The 14,733-nt window shown below is 48.0% G+C and overlaps 1 protein-coding gene across 2 annotated transcripts in view; it reads left to right on the top strand.

The window, feature by feature from the left end:
- Positions 1–14,733, top strand: part of NEK6 (NIMA related kinase 6) — a 60,048-nt gene that overhangs the window by 22,454 nt on the left and 22,861 nt on the right. The window contains exons 1-4 of one of the 2 annotated variants that reach the window (XM_044439910.1): positions 3,908–3,923; positions 4,147–4,268; positions 11,311–11,451; positions 12,942–13,004. In XM_044439910.1, the coding sequence (XP_044295845.1) occupies positions 4,176–4,268; positions 11,311–11,451; positions 12,942–13,004 (297 nt within the window). In that variant the 5' untranslated portion in view covers positions 3,908–3,923; positions 4,147–4,175. Of the gene's footprint in view, positions 1–3,907; positions 3,924–4,146; positions 4,269–11,310; positions 11,452–12,941; positions 13,005–14,733 lie in introns of those variants that run through there. The other variant, XM_044439911.1, reaches the window with a different exon arrangement.

Here is a 14,733-nt window from a genome sequence, read left to right as displayed (position 1 = left end):
ACCACTGGCTCTGCAGGTCTCCAGGCTGGGCTTTTTCCTGCCCTGCGGAGGATTGAGCCAGGGCCCTCTGCATGCGAAGCACGTGCTTTTCCACGGAGCGGCAGGCCCTCCCTCAAGAGAGGCCATTTAGATGCTGAGGGATGTGGAGTACAAAAATAGCAGTCCAGGATAATTCATACCTGGAAAGTGAGGCTCTTATCTCAATAATTCATCCCGCTGCTGACATCCTGGCTGGAATCCTGTTAAGCGGCCTGTGTAGGGCAGCCTCTAAAGTCGGTTCAGAAACGTCAGGCAGTGGATGGGTTGCAGCCAGCTAGGTACGAATGCAGGCTGGGCAACCAGCTCGAATCCGGCGACCTGTTTTGCAACTTGAATTCACATTGGGCAACATTCATTAGGTTGTAATCATAAAAGCACATGCTGACTTGGAATCAGAGCTTAGTGGACTCCGTGGATTGACTTCTGCGTAAACCTGTACAGGTTTATCAGATGTCTGCCTTGTTTAAAACGTTCCCTTCCAAAGAAACCTGCTTTAATGGGGAAATGGTGCATGACTTTGAAGTGTGGCGTTTATCTGATTCTTAATAAATATTTGTTGATCAAACAGTATATACAGGCTGAAAATGGAAATTATTAATTTAGAAGCTTTTAACTAAATGATTTACCTCTTGCTTGGGACTGAGGTGAGGAATTGAAAGAGCAGGCCATGTCAGCACACAACTTACTGAATGGCATATGAAAATGAGATTATATATGCTTGGGTGCCATGTTCTTTTTTCAAAGAAGGAGTAACATTTTCTTTGGTTAGTAAAAGTATAACTCATGTGCATGAGTTGCATGCGATTTCCACGTGGCTTGATGGCATGTCTGCCTTAGATGTAAACTTGGCAGAACATATCGATCCCCTCCATGTTGAGTAACTTAGTTACCTGCAGAGGCAGGTGTGTGCCAAAGGCCGCATGTGCACCTTCTGCATTCCCCTCCTAGGAGTAATCCACCTATAGAGTGTTTGCCTCCAACATCCCAGAATAGCTACCAGTGTTGAGCAGGACAGCATGTCCCTTAGGTGTCAGCAAGGATCAGTGCCGGTGTCATGTGAGCTGATGCATATCGCTTTCCCAAATTGATATTTCATCGTTACTCTTTCCAAAGCTGTGCAAGCAAAGATGCTTTGAAACATACACTAGCCAAGCTGACAGGCTCGGGATGAGCTGTGCAGGCCTGAACTGGGGGTGGCTGTCGCCGTACCCCTTCGCTCAGCGCAAGCAAGTGTACCCTGTGCGTCCTGCAGTATCAGGATGTGTGAGCCACGAGGAACGTGCGCCTTGTGCATATATCTTGCGTCCTGACAGGACTCCTCAGATTCAGTCTGTTCGTGGACCTGTCTGAGTTGGGTCATTTCTCCGTGGTTGCGAAGGGCAGATAGAGCTGGTTGTTTCTTGCAAATTAACATGGATCACATTCATGATAAGTTCATGATACAATTCATTTATGATAAAGTCAACCCTGACTATTGGCAAACAGTAAATCGTCCTTGTATAATCTCTGTAGCCTTTCTGCCATAAGATTGTATTTTGTATTTCAAAAGTCTGTTTTTCAAAGCAGAAGTATCTAGTTGCTCACACAGGAGTGATGGACTCCTGCATTATCTAAAACTGTGTGGACAATGATAAAACATCAAAAGACTTAGAAGTATCTCAGATATATTTGCAGATTAGGTTTGGCTCTTCATTTTTCAGTGTCTTAAATTCATCTAGGTATCTTCCTCCTGTGCTTTTCCAGAACAGTGGCGTTTAGTCGCACCGAGACGGCCTGGCAACTGGCTTTACCCGTCCCCAGCAGTTGCAGTGTAAACCTAATTTGCTTTTATCTGTTGATTCAGCATGTGGGCATGCACCATCATATAATCTTCCAGTTTCTAAAAGTGGTTTGGAATTGGGCTTTTGGGAATCTTTACACTTGTGTGAGTCAAGGTCATTTCTAGTGAATGAGGAAGACAAGAAATATGTAGTGAAGCTGATGTCCATTCACATTGTCAAGGGAAATGAGCAGCTCTTTGCTTCCTAGGCTGGCGTGTTCACTTTCTTGCTCCCCGTTTTAGATCTTCTATTTCCATAGGACTCTAAACGAAGGGCTGTTGCAGGATGACAATAGAGCTGCATCCTTTCTGGGCAGATAGTCTGCTGTTTAGTTACCTAAACGTGGACTTTGAAAGGTGCTTCTGATGTCTCTGTTTATTAGCAATGAACTTGAGAGCTGTTTCGATAGTAAGCAGCATCCGAAGTGGCCATTCAGTGCTCCAGCTTCGGGGTGCAGGGGAAACTAAACTGCTGAAACTAAACTTCAGGCCATCCTGCACAATTGCAGCTTGGAACGTCTCCGTAAGGATGCTATCCTTAAGCAAAAATTTCTGCTTGTGCTGCAGCGGAATGTGGCTGTCTCTTCTGAATGCGTACAGTTTATTTTGTGGCGAGTTTTTTTCACATGCAGCACAGACTTGTTTTAAAGTCTGCGTCCCCAGACTTGCTCCAGGGATGGTTGCTGCCCCTGTCTCCCGAGGCTTTACTGCTCCTTCCTCCTTGATTCCAACTGCCTCTCGTGCTTCTGGAAAGGAATTGATCGAGGCTTGGAGGAGATAGGGAATCTGCGAGGGCGGTGGCAACTTTTGCACGACCGCAGGCTGTTCTCAGGGTCCTGCCGAAATGGGCGTCAGAGACACTCTTCTCAGCTGCTTGGGTAACGCACTTTGGGAACGGCAACATCCGGCATTCGCACCGCCTGATAGGGTGAAGAGTGTCATGGTGCTGTGATTTGATGCTAGAATAAGACAGAGAGGAAGTTTTTCTGCCATGTACCTGATGAGGGAAATAAAAGAATCCAGTAGACCTAAACCTTTTAGATAGTTTATACAATAGCTCATTTTACAAAGTACTTGCAAGTATCTGATGGCAGTTCATGTTAAGCATGAATTTGCCGTATGAATGAGTCCAGCCTACTTGTTAAAAGTATGAACTGTTGCATTGGAATGAAATGGCTTATAAGAGCATCTGAACGTTTTTGGAGATGCTTCTGTTTAGGTTGACTGCAGTGTGTCTTTTTCATAAGGTATTTGACGTTTTAGAAGCTGCCTTAATTCCATAAATGGCCCCTTGATATATTGCAGCACGTGATACCTGAAGTGTTTCTTCCCCCCACCCCACTGTAAGCCAAAAGTCGCAATGCTGCACTCAAGACATTAAGAACACAAAGAAAACAAAGGAGCGCTTGTCTGTTCTTCCCAGCAGTTGGAAGTGCCTTACGGTATCATGTCTTCCACAAGGAGATCTGTAGCTCCATTAAGAGAGTCTTGGCAGTGCTCCAGGAGTGTTGCTCCGCGAACGTGTGGGGCAGCCAGCCCCCGGCTAGCCAGGGCCTCCTGCCGCCCCTGTGCTGCTGACAGCGGCCCAGGAGCCACGTTCTCACTGCACATGCGGCGTGGACGCTGCACATATGCATGCCTGTTTGTGTACGCGGGCTCCTGAGGAAACGAGGCCGGGGCGCCAGCAGCTCCCACAAGCAGTGGAGGAAAATAGGGAGGGGGGAATGGCAGAGAGACCAGAAGAGGCTGTGCCGACCGTCTGTTGCTGCTGCTGCTGCTGTTGCGTCTATAGCACCTCACATCCGAAGCTCTCTGGGTGGTTTATCCAATCCATAAAACAAACAGTAAAAATCCAGCGAAAACCTCAGAAAAGATGTCCAGTTTAAAATGGTTGAAAACAAGCAGTGCAAAGAATGAAAATAAGGGTAGCTCTGCAAACACGGGTGATCGCCATCAGGCCCCTGGGTGGCCGACTGAGCCTTTAAAAGCCTCAGGAAAGAGGCCTGTCTGAACCTGGCACCAAAAAGATGGAAGATTTGGCGCCAGCTGGGCTGCAGTAGAGAAGGTGGGGGCCACCACCAAAGCGTCCCCTCCCGTCATTGCCACCCTCCACACTTCCCTCGGGGTTGGCGCTCAGAGGAAGGCCCCAGAGGTTGGTCAAAGTGTCTGAGGAAGGTCATGGTGGGATGTTGAGCTGGTGACGTTGACTAGATCCTTCCTTGCGGTAGAAAACGGAAAGGGCTTCCTCGAACGCTTGTGTTGACACAGTTGTGTTCTTGTTCCGGCAGAGCCAAAAGGCAAAGTGTGGCATGTTACCATGGAAGGACAACACAATCATCCACACCATCTAGGGGACCAGAACAACCCACTCTGCAAATTGGGAAGCCAGGAATACCAGCATGATGCACAAGTAAGCAGCCATTTTTCTTTCTTTCCTGGCTTGTTGCCTTGAAGGTTTTATGGTCGTCTGAGTCAGCAGCTTCTTGAAGAAATCCAAAGTTTTAGGAGCTAGGCAGCCCAATTAATCCTCTCCCTGCTCCACTGCTCTGCCAATATTAAAATCTTTCTGCAGAAAAAGAAATCCAACTTTCTGAACTATACTTTAAGCAAGTGGTCTTTGCCATCAGAAGGAATGCCTGAGATCAGTTGTGACTTTTCCCTTTTTTCTTCCCTTTAAAAAGTCAGAGTAATGCAGTGGTTGGAGTATCTGCCCAGGACTGGGGAGAGCCATGTTCAAATCTCTCAGCTATGAAATTCAGCCACCTCGAGCCATTCATTATTTCTCAGACTAAGCTACCGCAAAGGGTTGTTGTGAATATAAAAGTGAGACAGTGACACCATGTATGTCGCCTCCAGCTACTTGGAGGAAAGGTTGCCTATACCTGTAATTAAGGTGGGGGGGATTAAAACACATGCAGGTGTATTGTTAGAATGTAAATGTAGTTGAGGTGATGCTGTAGTCGTGGGAATCACGAAGCCAGTGTGGTGTCGTGGTGAAGAGCATGGGACTGGGACTCAGGCGATCTGGGTTCGAGTCCTGCTCAGCCATGGAGCCAACTGGGTGACTTTGGGCCAGTCACAGACTCTCAGCCCAACCTACCCCACAGGGTTGTTGTTGTGAGGATAAAATGGAGGGGGAGATGTAAGCTGCCTTGAGCCCTTTGTAGGAAAAAGGCAGGATATAAATCGAAAATAAATAAATAAGCTCAGTCGCTGTACCATGACATTATGTTGTGAACCACCGAGAGACTGAAGAAAAAGCAGAAGACGGAATAAATAGCGTAGCTCCATTCAGTTCTCTGTAGGTGGCAAGTGCTACATTCTTCGTTCCTTCCACGATTACCACTATGCATAGAACAGAGCAGGGATGAGAGAGGCGTCGTAGGGCCACGATTCTTATTTTCCTTCTCCATTGGAATGGTGGCTGGGGCTGATGGGAGACAAAGTCCCCCAGTGTCGGGAAGGCCCCACACTTCCTTCAGTTCTAGAGCAAAGTTAGAGAAAAGTGTGCAGACAAATGAATATCTGAATAATTGCTCATATTACTTCCCAGGCAACTCTTGAGATTTTTTTAATTAACCAAAACCCAACTTCTGCCTAAAGTCAGCAACTAGAACAAGGATATGCCCACGGCTGTGACTTTCCAACCCGTCCAGGCAGCCGCTTTCTCTGGATGCCTTCCCTCTTTTGCCCCAGTCTTGTCTTTGCTACTGCTTGATCGGTTTCTCGTCTCAGCTTCCATTGCAGCTATATCAGCTAGAGCAGTAAGGACATGCCTGGTGTTTTTCAGTGACTAAGAGAGATCTATGCCAGTCTTTTGCACCAAGTGAAAGAATTAGTAATGCGTGCCAAAAAGTCCCGGTCTGGTACTCGTTCTCTTAAACAGTGGGCGTATTTCATTACGAATTGGTGAAGGCTACTCCTGGAAAAGCAGCAACATCCAGGCTGAGAACGTCTGCAAAGCTGCTTCATTAGGGTAGCAGAAGCAAAGCGCAGCCTTGAGATTTGCGAAAGCAGTGAGCTGCCTGGAAGCACATGGTGCGCAGCGCTGCACCAAAATACCCTGTGTGAGTTCAGCCCCCTCCCCTAATGCAGCAATTTGTCATATTAAGTCATTTAATAGTAATTGATATCCTCGAATTAGCCAAGTTACATTTTGAGCAATTAGGGTTAATTACAGTCTCATTTGGCAGGATGGAGCCCATGTAATTATTTCATGAGCAAGATTAGGACGTATTCCACAGCAGTTACATGCAAGGCAACTTAAAGCACATGTTGGAATTTGTAATGGCACCGTTAAGTGTAATTGGTGGCAAATAATTTGGTGTTTTCCTCTTGGCCTGATGCTGGGGTTGTCACATGTGGTCATTTTTAATGTGTGTTTGGCCTCTTCCATCCTCCGTTGAACATATAACCGACTGGAAATGGAAGCTGGAGAGCAATGAAGGTGATTAAAGGTTCAGAAAATACATACGTCCTGAAGAGAGACTTTAAAGAACTGGAACTGCTGGGGAAAGGATAAGGGAGGGTGTGATTGTAGGTTGTGCACCTTTTGGAGGCCTTTGTTGGAGAGCAGAAAGTATTGGCCAGCATCCTCACAGCGGAACAGTATGCTGTGTATTTAGGATGTTGTGAAACACATTAGATTAGACACCGAGAAACCTTTTGACTGTAGCAAGACTTGGGCGGTAGCGCAGATTATCTCAGGGTTCTTCCCTTGCCTCGAAAAAGGACTCATCCCATTCCTTCTGTTACGTACCTGCAGTCTTGTTGCTGCATTTGGGTAAATGACTGATTGCATGCATTTATTGCTGAGTTACTGGGATGGAATTGGCTGTGATTTTCTGATGCTTTCTGCTTATATAATTGATTGTTGCCTTTAATATCTTCATACTGGTAAGCGTGAGTTGGCAGGAATAATGTGGGATTAAATGATCACAAAAGCTCAGTGGGCTTATCATCCAGTTGGGTGGGAAAGAGCTTTTTGGAAAGTGAGCAAATAGGATATACTTAAATTTCCAGAAAGAAGAAAATACAGCTCATGCAATCAAGCATAATTAGCATGGAGTCCCTGAAGAGCTGAAGAGTAATGGCACCAACATTCATTCTCACACTTCTGCTCAAAAAAATTTAAGTAACCACTGTGTGGGATGCCTTCCTCAGGAAAGGATGTTTTGGTGTCCTCCGTGGATAGTGACTTCTTGAAGGAGCTGGTTGTCTTTGTGGTTTTCTCCCCATTTTACTGACACGCAGAACCCTTTGACTCAGCTAAATCTCTTTTTGACTTTCCCAAAATGGGCCTCCCTCCAAGCCACGGAAGAGCCGACCTCTGCAGTTGCCACCCTGCCAGGCCAGCAAATGCTTGTCCCGAGATGGCTTTTTGTCATGGTGCACCTTGCATGCGCCCAGGACCTGCAGGGGCCTTTACTTCATTCCCTCCTTCTCTGTTAGTAATGCTTGCTGCATCGGTCATCTCCAGCCATTCCCAGCTCGCTCTTAGCCCTGCTAATACGAGGGCCGCGACTCAGTACAAAGAAGACTTCGGTGCCTCTTCCAGCAGGCCTCCGGGGGCGTGCAGACAGCTTTAGCGACATCTGAAGGTGCATTTGTGCGCGCCGGGAAGTTCTTTTTACTGACCATCGGCCTTGGCCCATTGTGCTGGGTACATCTTGTGCTGCAGGAAAGTATAAATCTTGCAGTCCGTCAACAGGTTCTTTGAAGCTTTCCCAATGGCCACCGGTGTATCGTTTGTTTCTAGTCTTTCCAGTCCTCTTCCTCTCCATAATGAGACCCATAGAAACTGCTCATCGCACCCGAGTCATTGAAGGAGCATTTCAGTTTATTCCAGAATCCATGCCTGCATTTGCAGAATATCCATATTCTAGAGTCAGGATTGGACTGTGCCAGACATCTTGAGTCCAGAGGTGGTGCTTCCCAGTTGTCTCTTAAGAGAAACACATTTTTTGCGAAAGTACACAATGGGAGAAACATTTTTAGTGGATTTCCTCCTTCAGAACTCCAAGTTGGTGTCTTGTGAGACATCACCTTCATCATCTTGTACGCCCTGACATAACATGTCATGGCAAACTCTTCAGACTGTCTCCACAAAGTCCGTGTGATCATATTGGATCATTGCATTGAGATACACAGAAGCAGCTCCTTTCCTCGAGCTTCTGCATCATGCCTGAGAGTTATCTTCTTCTCCTTTATGGTGAGGTTTAAGTATCCATGAGCTGCTTTCAAGATCTTGTGATGCTTTTTGTTACCAGCAGCTTGGCCCTCTCTCTTAGCCACCCACATGAGCAGGAAAAAATGCTATTTGTTTGCTTAAGTTTGATATATTAAAAAAGGGAGGAAACTTCCGGAGTCCTCTTTTTCAGAGAAGCTGCTCTGCTGGAACCGATCTGCTGAGCAGTTCAATGGGTGCGATTGCGCTCAAGAAACCCGTCGGGTTGCATTCTGAGTTTGGCACACTTCGAGCTGCCCCATTGAAATCAGGGACTTAAGTGCTGTTGATCGCAGTGGTCTGCCTTGAGAATGACAGTGTCTGAATACAAAGCATGCCTTTTTGGTAACTTTGGTGCAAAATAAATGGTGGGAAACACAAAAGGTTTGGGTTGCTATTATAATTTGCAGGAACAGTTACCAGCTTAGATCAACCCCATGTTATATGTGTGGTTGGTGCTCTGACGCCTTGAGTGCAGTCCTGATGGAAATTCAGGTTATCGGCTTTGTGACTTGCAATTATTGGCGCTGCCTTGATTTTGATCGATTGGATTGTTGACATTGACGATAGATTTCATCTCTAGTATTCTGAAAAGGCGTATATTATTTTACTATGCTGGTCTGTGACGAATAAGTCGAATTGACACAATTCAGTGTTCTGTCATTCATGAAGAAATTTTAATCTATCCAGGGAGTCCCAGTCTGTAAGATAACCCCTCCAGAGCCTTAAAACTTGGGTGCGCCGTCATCCACAAATAAGGTCTCGAGAAGAACCTTGGTTGACCCAGCCAGCACCTCGTCCAGTGCCACATTCTGTTCTTACAGTGGTCCCAGTGGGACGCCCACAAGCCGGATGTGAGCCCAGCAGCCCCCTCTCACTCGAGTTCCCTGCCAGGCATTCAGAGGCATCCGGCCTCCGCCACTGGAAGTAATAGATGCCGCGATGGGTAGTAGCCATTAATATCGGTCCCCTCCCTCATTGTTCATAATTTGCATTCTGCATGACTGTGCAGAATTGGGAGGGCGCTGCGGTAGCTGCTTTGTGCTTTTCTCCCTTAAGGTGGAGGAGGGAGGAGACGTTTGGGAAAGGGTACGAAGTTAGAGCATTGACAGATAAATTGGTTACGTGTCACAGTTTGTTGAAAACTTGTCCCCAAAGAACTGAGGAGGTGGCTTAGAACCATTCCTTGCCACTTGCCTGCTGTATTTATATTTAGTGTTTTAGTTAACCTTTTCCTTATGACTCACAGTAGAACTTTCTATTTAGAACTTTTCTAATTAGAGTAAGTGAATATATAACCGTAGAATAGGCTGAGTTGCCAACCCAAGGCTGCCTCGGTATAGCTGGGAAGAAGGAGAGTGCTTTGGGCTTCAGGGTGGCATAACTCAGAAGAGAAGGTCTTTAAAAGCCCGCATGCTCTTATTTCTACTGTCCACTGACTTAGTCCCGTTACTTTACTTACAGCACCTGATTATTTTTGGTTTGTACTGGTTTAAATCAGGTTTGTGCCAGTAGCCTAATAAAAGCGGCTTCTGAAAGAGTTCCAGCGTGGGATTGTCTGTCCACAAGCATGCGCTAACTTGAGGCACTGCAGCCCCTTTCATACCTGGTGGAAGACGCCTTATACCACCATGTCGGGCGATTTGCCCACTGACTCGGTAGTCTTCCCTGTAAAGAGCCCAGAGAGCTTTGGCTGACGGGAGGTATGGACATGTCATGAATGCATATGAGTATACAAACACACAGTCCTGTTGCGAATAGGGCCTTACGCTGGGCTTACTGCCCTGCATGTGGGATTTCTGTCCATAGGTTTCCTCCGAGTCGAGCAGGTGTTTTTCCTTCCGAGCAGCGGCACGGCAGGCGCCGGGGTGGTCGCTCCGTGCTGCGCCGTGGCTTTCCCAGTCCCCACGCGGTGGCCATGCAGACGGCGCACATTGCAGGGCAGGGCAGCTGCATCCTGCAGGCCGCGCAGGGCCTTTCATTGGCTGCATACTGTGGTGGAAGCATTTTGGGCAGAAGCGCCTCTTCTTGTCCTCATCCTTCACATTGGTGTCCTCCTTCCTTCCCTGTAACACACGGGGCCAGTAAATAGTAAAACACCTTGCCGGTACTTGATCATGCTTTTAAGCTGTGATGTCTGGATGCTGTAATGTGACCGGTGTCAGAGGCGAGCCCAGCTGCCACCCCCAACGGCTCTGTGAGGGTTGGGGTACCAGGGCCACACGCTGCTCCGCCTGCCCCGGAGCAGATGCAGCCCGTCCCCTGTCTGGTTCTGCAGCCGCCCGGTGCCGCCACTGCCAGACAGGACGGGGATGCATTTTGCACGGAGGAAGCCAAGTGGGGTGCGGCAGCTTGGTCAGTGGCTGCAGCAGCACGGGGAACCTCTGAGAAGTGTCCCGAAGTGGCGCTTGGGTATTTCGGGGGTGGCTGTCACTGGCTCTGCAGGGGCTTGGGCCACCCCTGAGCTCCGAGCGTCACCTGAAGCCAAGGGCGACTTACAGGCCCCAGGGCAAGCGGCGGCTCTGCGTGGGGACTCACAAGCCCAGCGGCTGGGAGGCATGCTCACGTCTGGGCAGTGTGGGGAGTGGAGGTAGCCAAGGGGTGCCTAGCAAGCGCAAGCACCCCCGCCGCAGCCATCGCCTCTGCTCCGCGCTCACCCCAGCAAGTGTGGAGGCGCAAGTGTGCAGCGCGGAGCGGGGCCAGCGGGCTGCTCCCCTCAGCCTGCTCTTCCGCCCTCGGCACATTCACTGCGGCCCCCGCTTTTCGTAAAGCCCATCTGAACATGGCGGGGAAATGGGCTGCTCTAATCAATAGGGAAGTTTTTGGCATGTTTCGCTCTGACCTGGGTGTGCTCGTTGTTCGTGCTATAATTTAACATTCTCTCTTTGGGTTCCATTGCCTTAATTAGGTTTGATCGGTTATGATAGCAAAGGCAAATCTAGGTCATTGCATATGTAAATATGCAGCTGTAGTCTTGGCGGATGCCAGAACGTATCAACTGAGGCGTCCAGTCGTCACCCAGCGCTAATGGCGCTTGGCAAGCCAAGCCACCTTGCGTGGCTGAGCCCTCCTGCAAGGGGCTGCAACTGGAGTGCAGGGTACTGTGCAGACTTACTTTTCAGGCAAAGCCACCAGATGAAAAAAAAAAATTCCGGTAGGCCACAGGAAAATAAGTATTTATTTAATCCAGTTTGCTCACCTTCCTCCTCCTGTCTTCGTTAAACAGAGGCATCTGACATCATATCCGTATCGCTGCACCTTAGCAGACTTCCAGATAGAAAAGAAGATTGGGCGAGGGCAATTCAGCGAAGTCTACAAAGCCACTTGCCTTCTGGACAGAAAACCGGTGGCTTTAAAGAAAGTGCAGGTAAGGTTTGGGCAGCCAAGGAAAGACTGGCTGAACATCTGTGTTGCTGGCACAGGCAGACTCGTCTAGCATGTTCCCCTCATGAGCCTTCAACCTGTAGTTTGTTCTGATTATTTAAGATCAAGATCTAAGCACCAAATAATTTTGATTTTGTAATTATCCATCACACTGTTTCCCAGAATCAGCTTAAAAACAGTAGAAATCCACGACAGTAACATGGCAAGATCAGTAGTGAGAAAAACAACAGAAATAACAGTACAGAACAAAGCAGAATGATGTTACCACAGAGAAAATTGTTAAAAAGCACTTCAGCACTGATGCAGACTGCAAAATCCTATTTTTAAAAAAATGGGAACTCCAAACAGATGGGTCTTTATAGCCAGTTTGAAGGCCTGCAGAGATCTCCTGCCTCGTGGAATTCCCCATGACTCTCAAGCCCGTTCTTGTTCTATCGTCATCATTGTTTCGGGTTCTGTGCTACATGAAGTTGACTGAATTTGAGATCTGGCATGGAGCTATTTTGAAATGTCTCTTTAGTTGTGGTTCACCCACTTACATATGACTCCGTGAGTTGCCCTCTGCTTACCAGAGTGAATTTGCTTCTAATTAGTGCAGGGGGATATGCAAAAGAAGGCAATTCATTTTGTCAATAGAAAAGAAAATAATAGCGTAATTTGCGAAGCGCTAGTTCAGTGGTGGGGAGCCCATGGCACAGCAGCCGAGCATCGGATAACAGCGCGCATAGCCATGCGCACGCTTGGAAAGGAGTGGCGGCACCAGGCGATGACGTCACAAGCCACGACTCATTAGCCGCAACTCGTCCAAGCTTTCGTATGGCTGGTCAGTGCACTGCCAAGGATATACATATATTTGCTTGGACTGGCTGTGAGTTGTTTTTTCTAAACTAAAACCTTGGCATTCAGGTCTTATTGCCGTGTTGGCACTTTGCGATAAATAAGTGGTTTTTGGGCTGCAGTTTGGGCACTGGGTCTCTAAAAGGTTCGCCATCATTGCACTAGATCATTATCTGTTCTCATTTCCCTGGCTCTTTTTAGCATGTTCTTAAGATTTGCATTTATTTATCTGCCATATTTACTTTGGCTTGCGTGTGTTTGTTTCAGGTGAAGAAACTGATGAGAGAGTAACAAAATATGTTTCTCTGCCCCCTCCCCATTCTATTTCTCTGCTAAATGTGGTTGCTGCATTTTCTGCTTCATTCCCTGCCTTTTTAGATAGTTAGTGTCACAAGAAGTTGGAGGTGTGTGTGTTTAGAAAAAGGATTACAGCAAAGAAAACGCGTTGGGCTTTATCTACAACAACCTTCAATCTGGCGCCCGTCACGTGTGTTGGGATTTCTGCTGCTCCAAAATTATGGGATTCTCAGTCCAACACATTTGGATGGGAAAGGCCAAACTAGAACTTTCAAGGTGTGAGATCTTCTGTAGTATTTTCTTGACTTTCAACCTCTTATCTTTTACTCCTTTCCAAAGATATTTGAAATGATGGATGCCAAGGCTAGACAAGATTGCATTAAAGAAATAGATCTTTTGAAGGTAAGAATGTCTTCAAACCCTTTTTGTTTTGGGAGTGGGAGAGGTTATCTTTTTCCTTTGTAACCCAAGGGGTATGCAGCTGCAGTCTTTCTCAGACTTATTTTTTCATCTCGGTTCTGTTTAAAAACCATTTTTAAACAGTGAAGTTAATGTTCATTGCAGAATACAAATAGCAGTTTATTTTTAAGTCTTGTGTGACACCTTCCATTCTATGTCACCTTATTTATTTCGATCTTAAAGAAACATCGCCACAATAAATGTTAATGAAGCCAGCGTTTGTGTTACGGCCAAGTTTGCCAAAAGGGCAGTGGATGTCTGTGTGATTTAGGGGTTGCTTTCAGGGTCGTGCAGGAGTGTTGGGTCGTGTATTCTTGCTTTCCTACTCTCCAAGACATCTTCCCCAAATGAGTAAGTAGAAAACGTATTAGGGCGCTGGTCTAACATACTAGACGGTTTGCTTCCTTTCAGGCGAATTGTTTTGAGAAACCACCATTAGGTTTCTGCTCTATGCAGCACCACTCAGGCTGCAGGCTGGGCTGAAAAGGACTCTCGGGAGTCTCAGGGAATTGCTCCGGATCGCCCTTCCTCGCGTGGCTCTGTGGCTTTTCCTCTGAAGCACGCGACAGCCCGCGCAAGCCACCCGGCGGCCTGCAGCAAGTTCCCCTGAGGGGTGCGTCAAAGGACTGGGCTGCTGCCGCGCACCGATTTTTGGTCAGGGAGCATGCCTCTTCCCCTTACTCAAAGCATAAACAACCCGCTTGGTGTGCGGGCCACACAGAGCTGAACAGGTGTGCTCGGCCTTTCCCTGCTCCCTCAGCCAAGGAATGCCCGACTTCGTGAGCATCAGGGCTCCCCGCAGCTGCTTGCTGGGCTCACCATATGACGAGGTTCCAGCAGAGCTGCTCCGCCTGAGCGGCTAAGGCAGCCAGCGAGGAGGACTCCACGGATGCCAATCTGGAGGAGCTGCAAAGAGCCTCTAATGCCTTTAGGTCCCGACAGTCCCTGGCAGAGTGGGGAGGGGGGCCCCCAGTGTGGTCCTGGGTGTATTCAGGCCGAGATGTCCACATGTGTTAAGATCACGGGCGAGTGCGATCAGAATGCTCGAGATGGCAGGGGAATCGAGACGGTGGGCCATTATCATCCCCACCGCGCAAGATGTCCAGGGGCAACGGCAGATCTTCCTATGTCAAGTTCTTCAGGGAGCCAGATGTTAAGTTGTGAATGTTGTATTAGCCGGCTGTGAAGAGAGAAGTGAGAGGAGATGATCTGCGGAGATAATTAGCACTTTCCTCTCTGGTGCACTCTGCGTTTTCCAAAGGCGTATTTCTTCCTTCCCTGGCTTAATTGATTCTCCCACATACCCTAAAGTCGTCCATGTTTGATTCGGATAAGGACAGGTCCAGGGAGCCTTGGAACAAATCAGGACTGGCTGAAAGGGCTGCGTCCGGGTGCGCACGGTGTCATCTTTTAAGGCTCGGGTCTGCAGCTTGTCTGCTTTACTGTGGGGTTACTTTAAGCAAGGAAGCGGAGTTGGAAATGGGGAGGAGGCAACCGGATCGGTCCAGAGAAGGCAGCTGCCTGGAAGTGGCTGTTCAGGAGCAGCCTCTGCTTGGCCTGGGGCACCCCTGTGTTCTTCAGCCAAGACGCCTGGTGCTAGCTCTGAGAGTACTTCCTGTACGGATCCCTCGTCCAGGGAGCTGATGTCTTGAGCTCCCGCTGTGGAGCGGCT

This window comes from Varanus komodoensis, unplaced genomic scaffold (assembly GCF_004798865.1).
Source record: "Varanus komodoensis strain SLA01 unplaced genomic scaffold, ASM479886v1 scaffold36, whole genome shotgun sequence".
In the NCBI taxonomy this organism is placed as follows: Eukaryota; Metazoa; Chordata; class Lepidosauria; order Squamata; family Varanidae; genus Varanus; species Varanus komodoensis.
The sequence above is the reverse complement of the archived record's forward strand: the minus strand, read 5'-3'. Positions and strand labels throughout refer to the sequence as shown.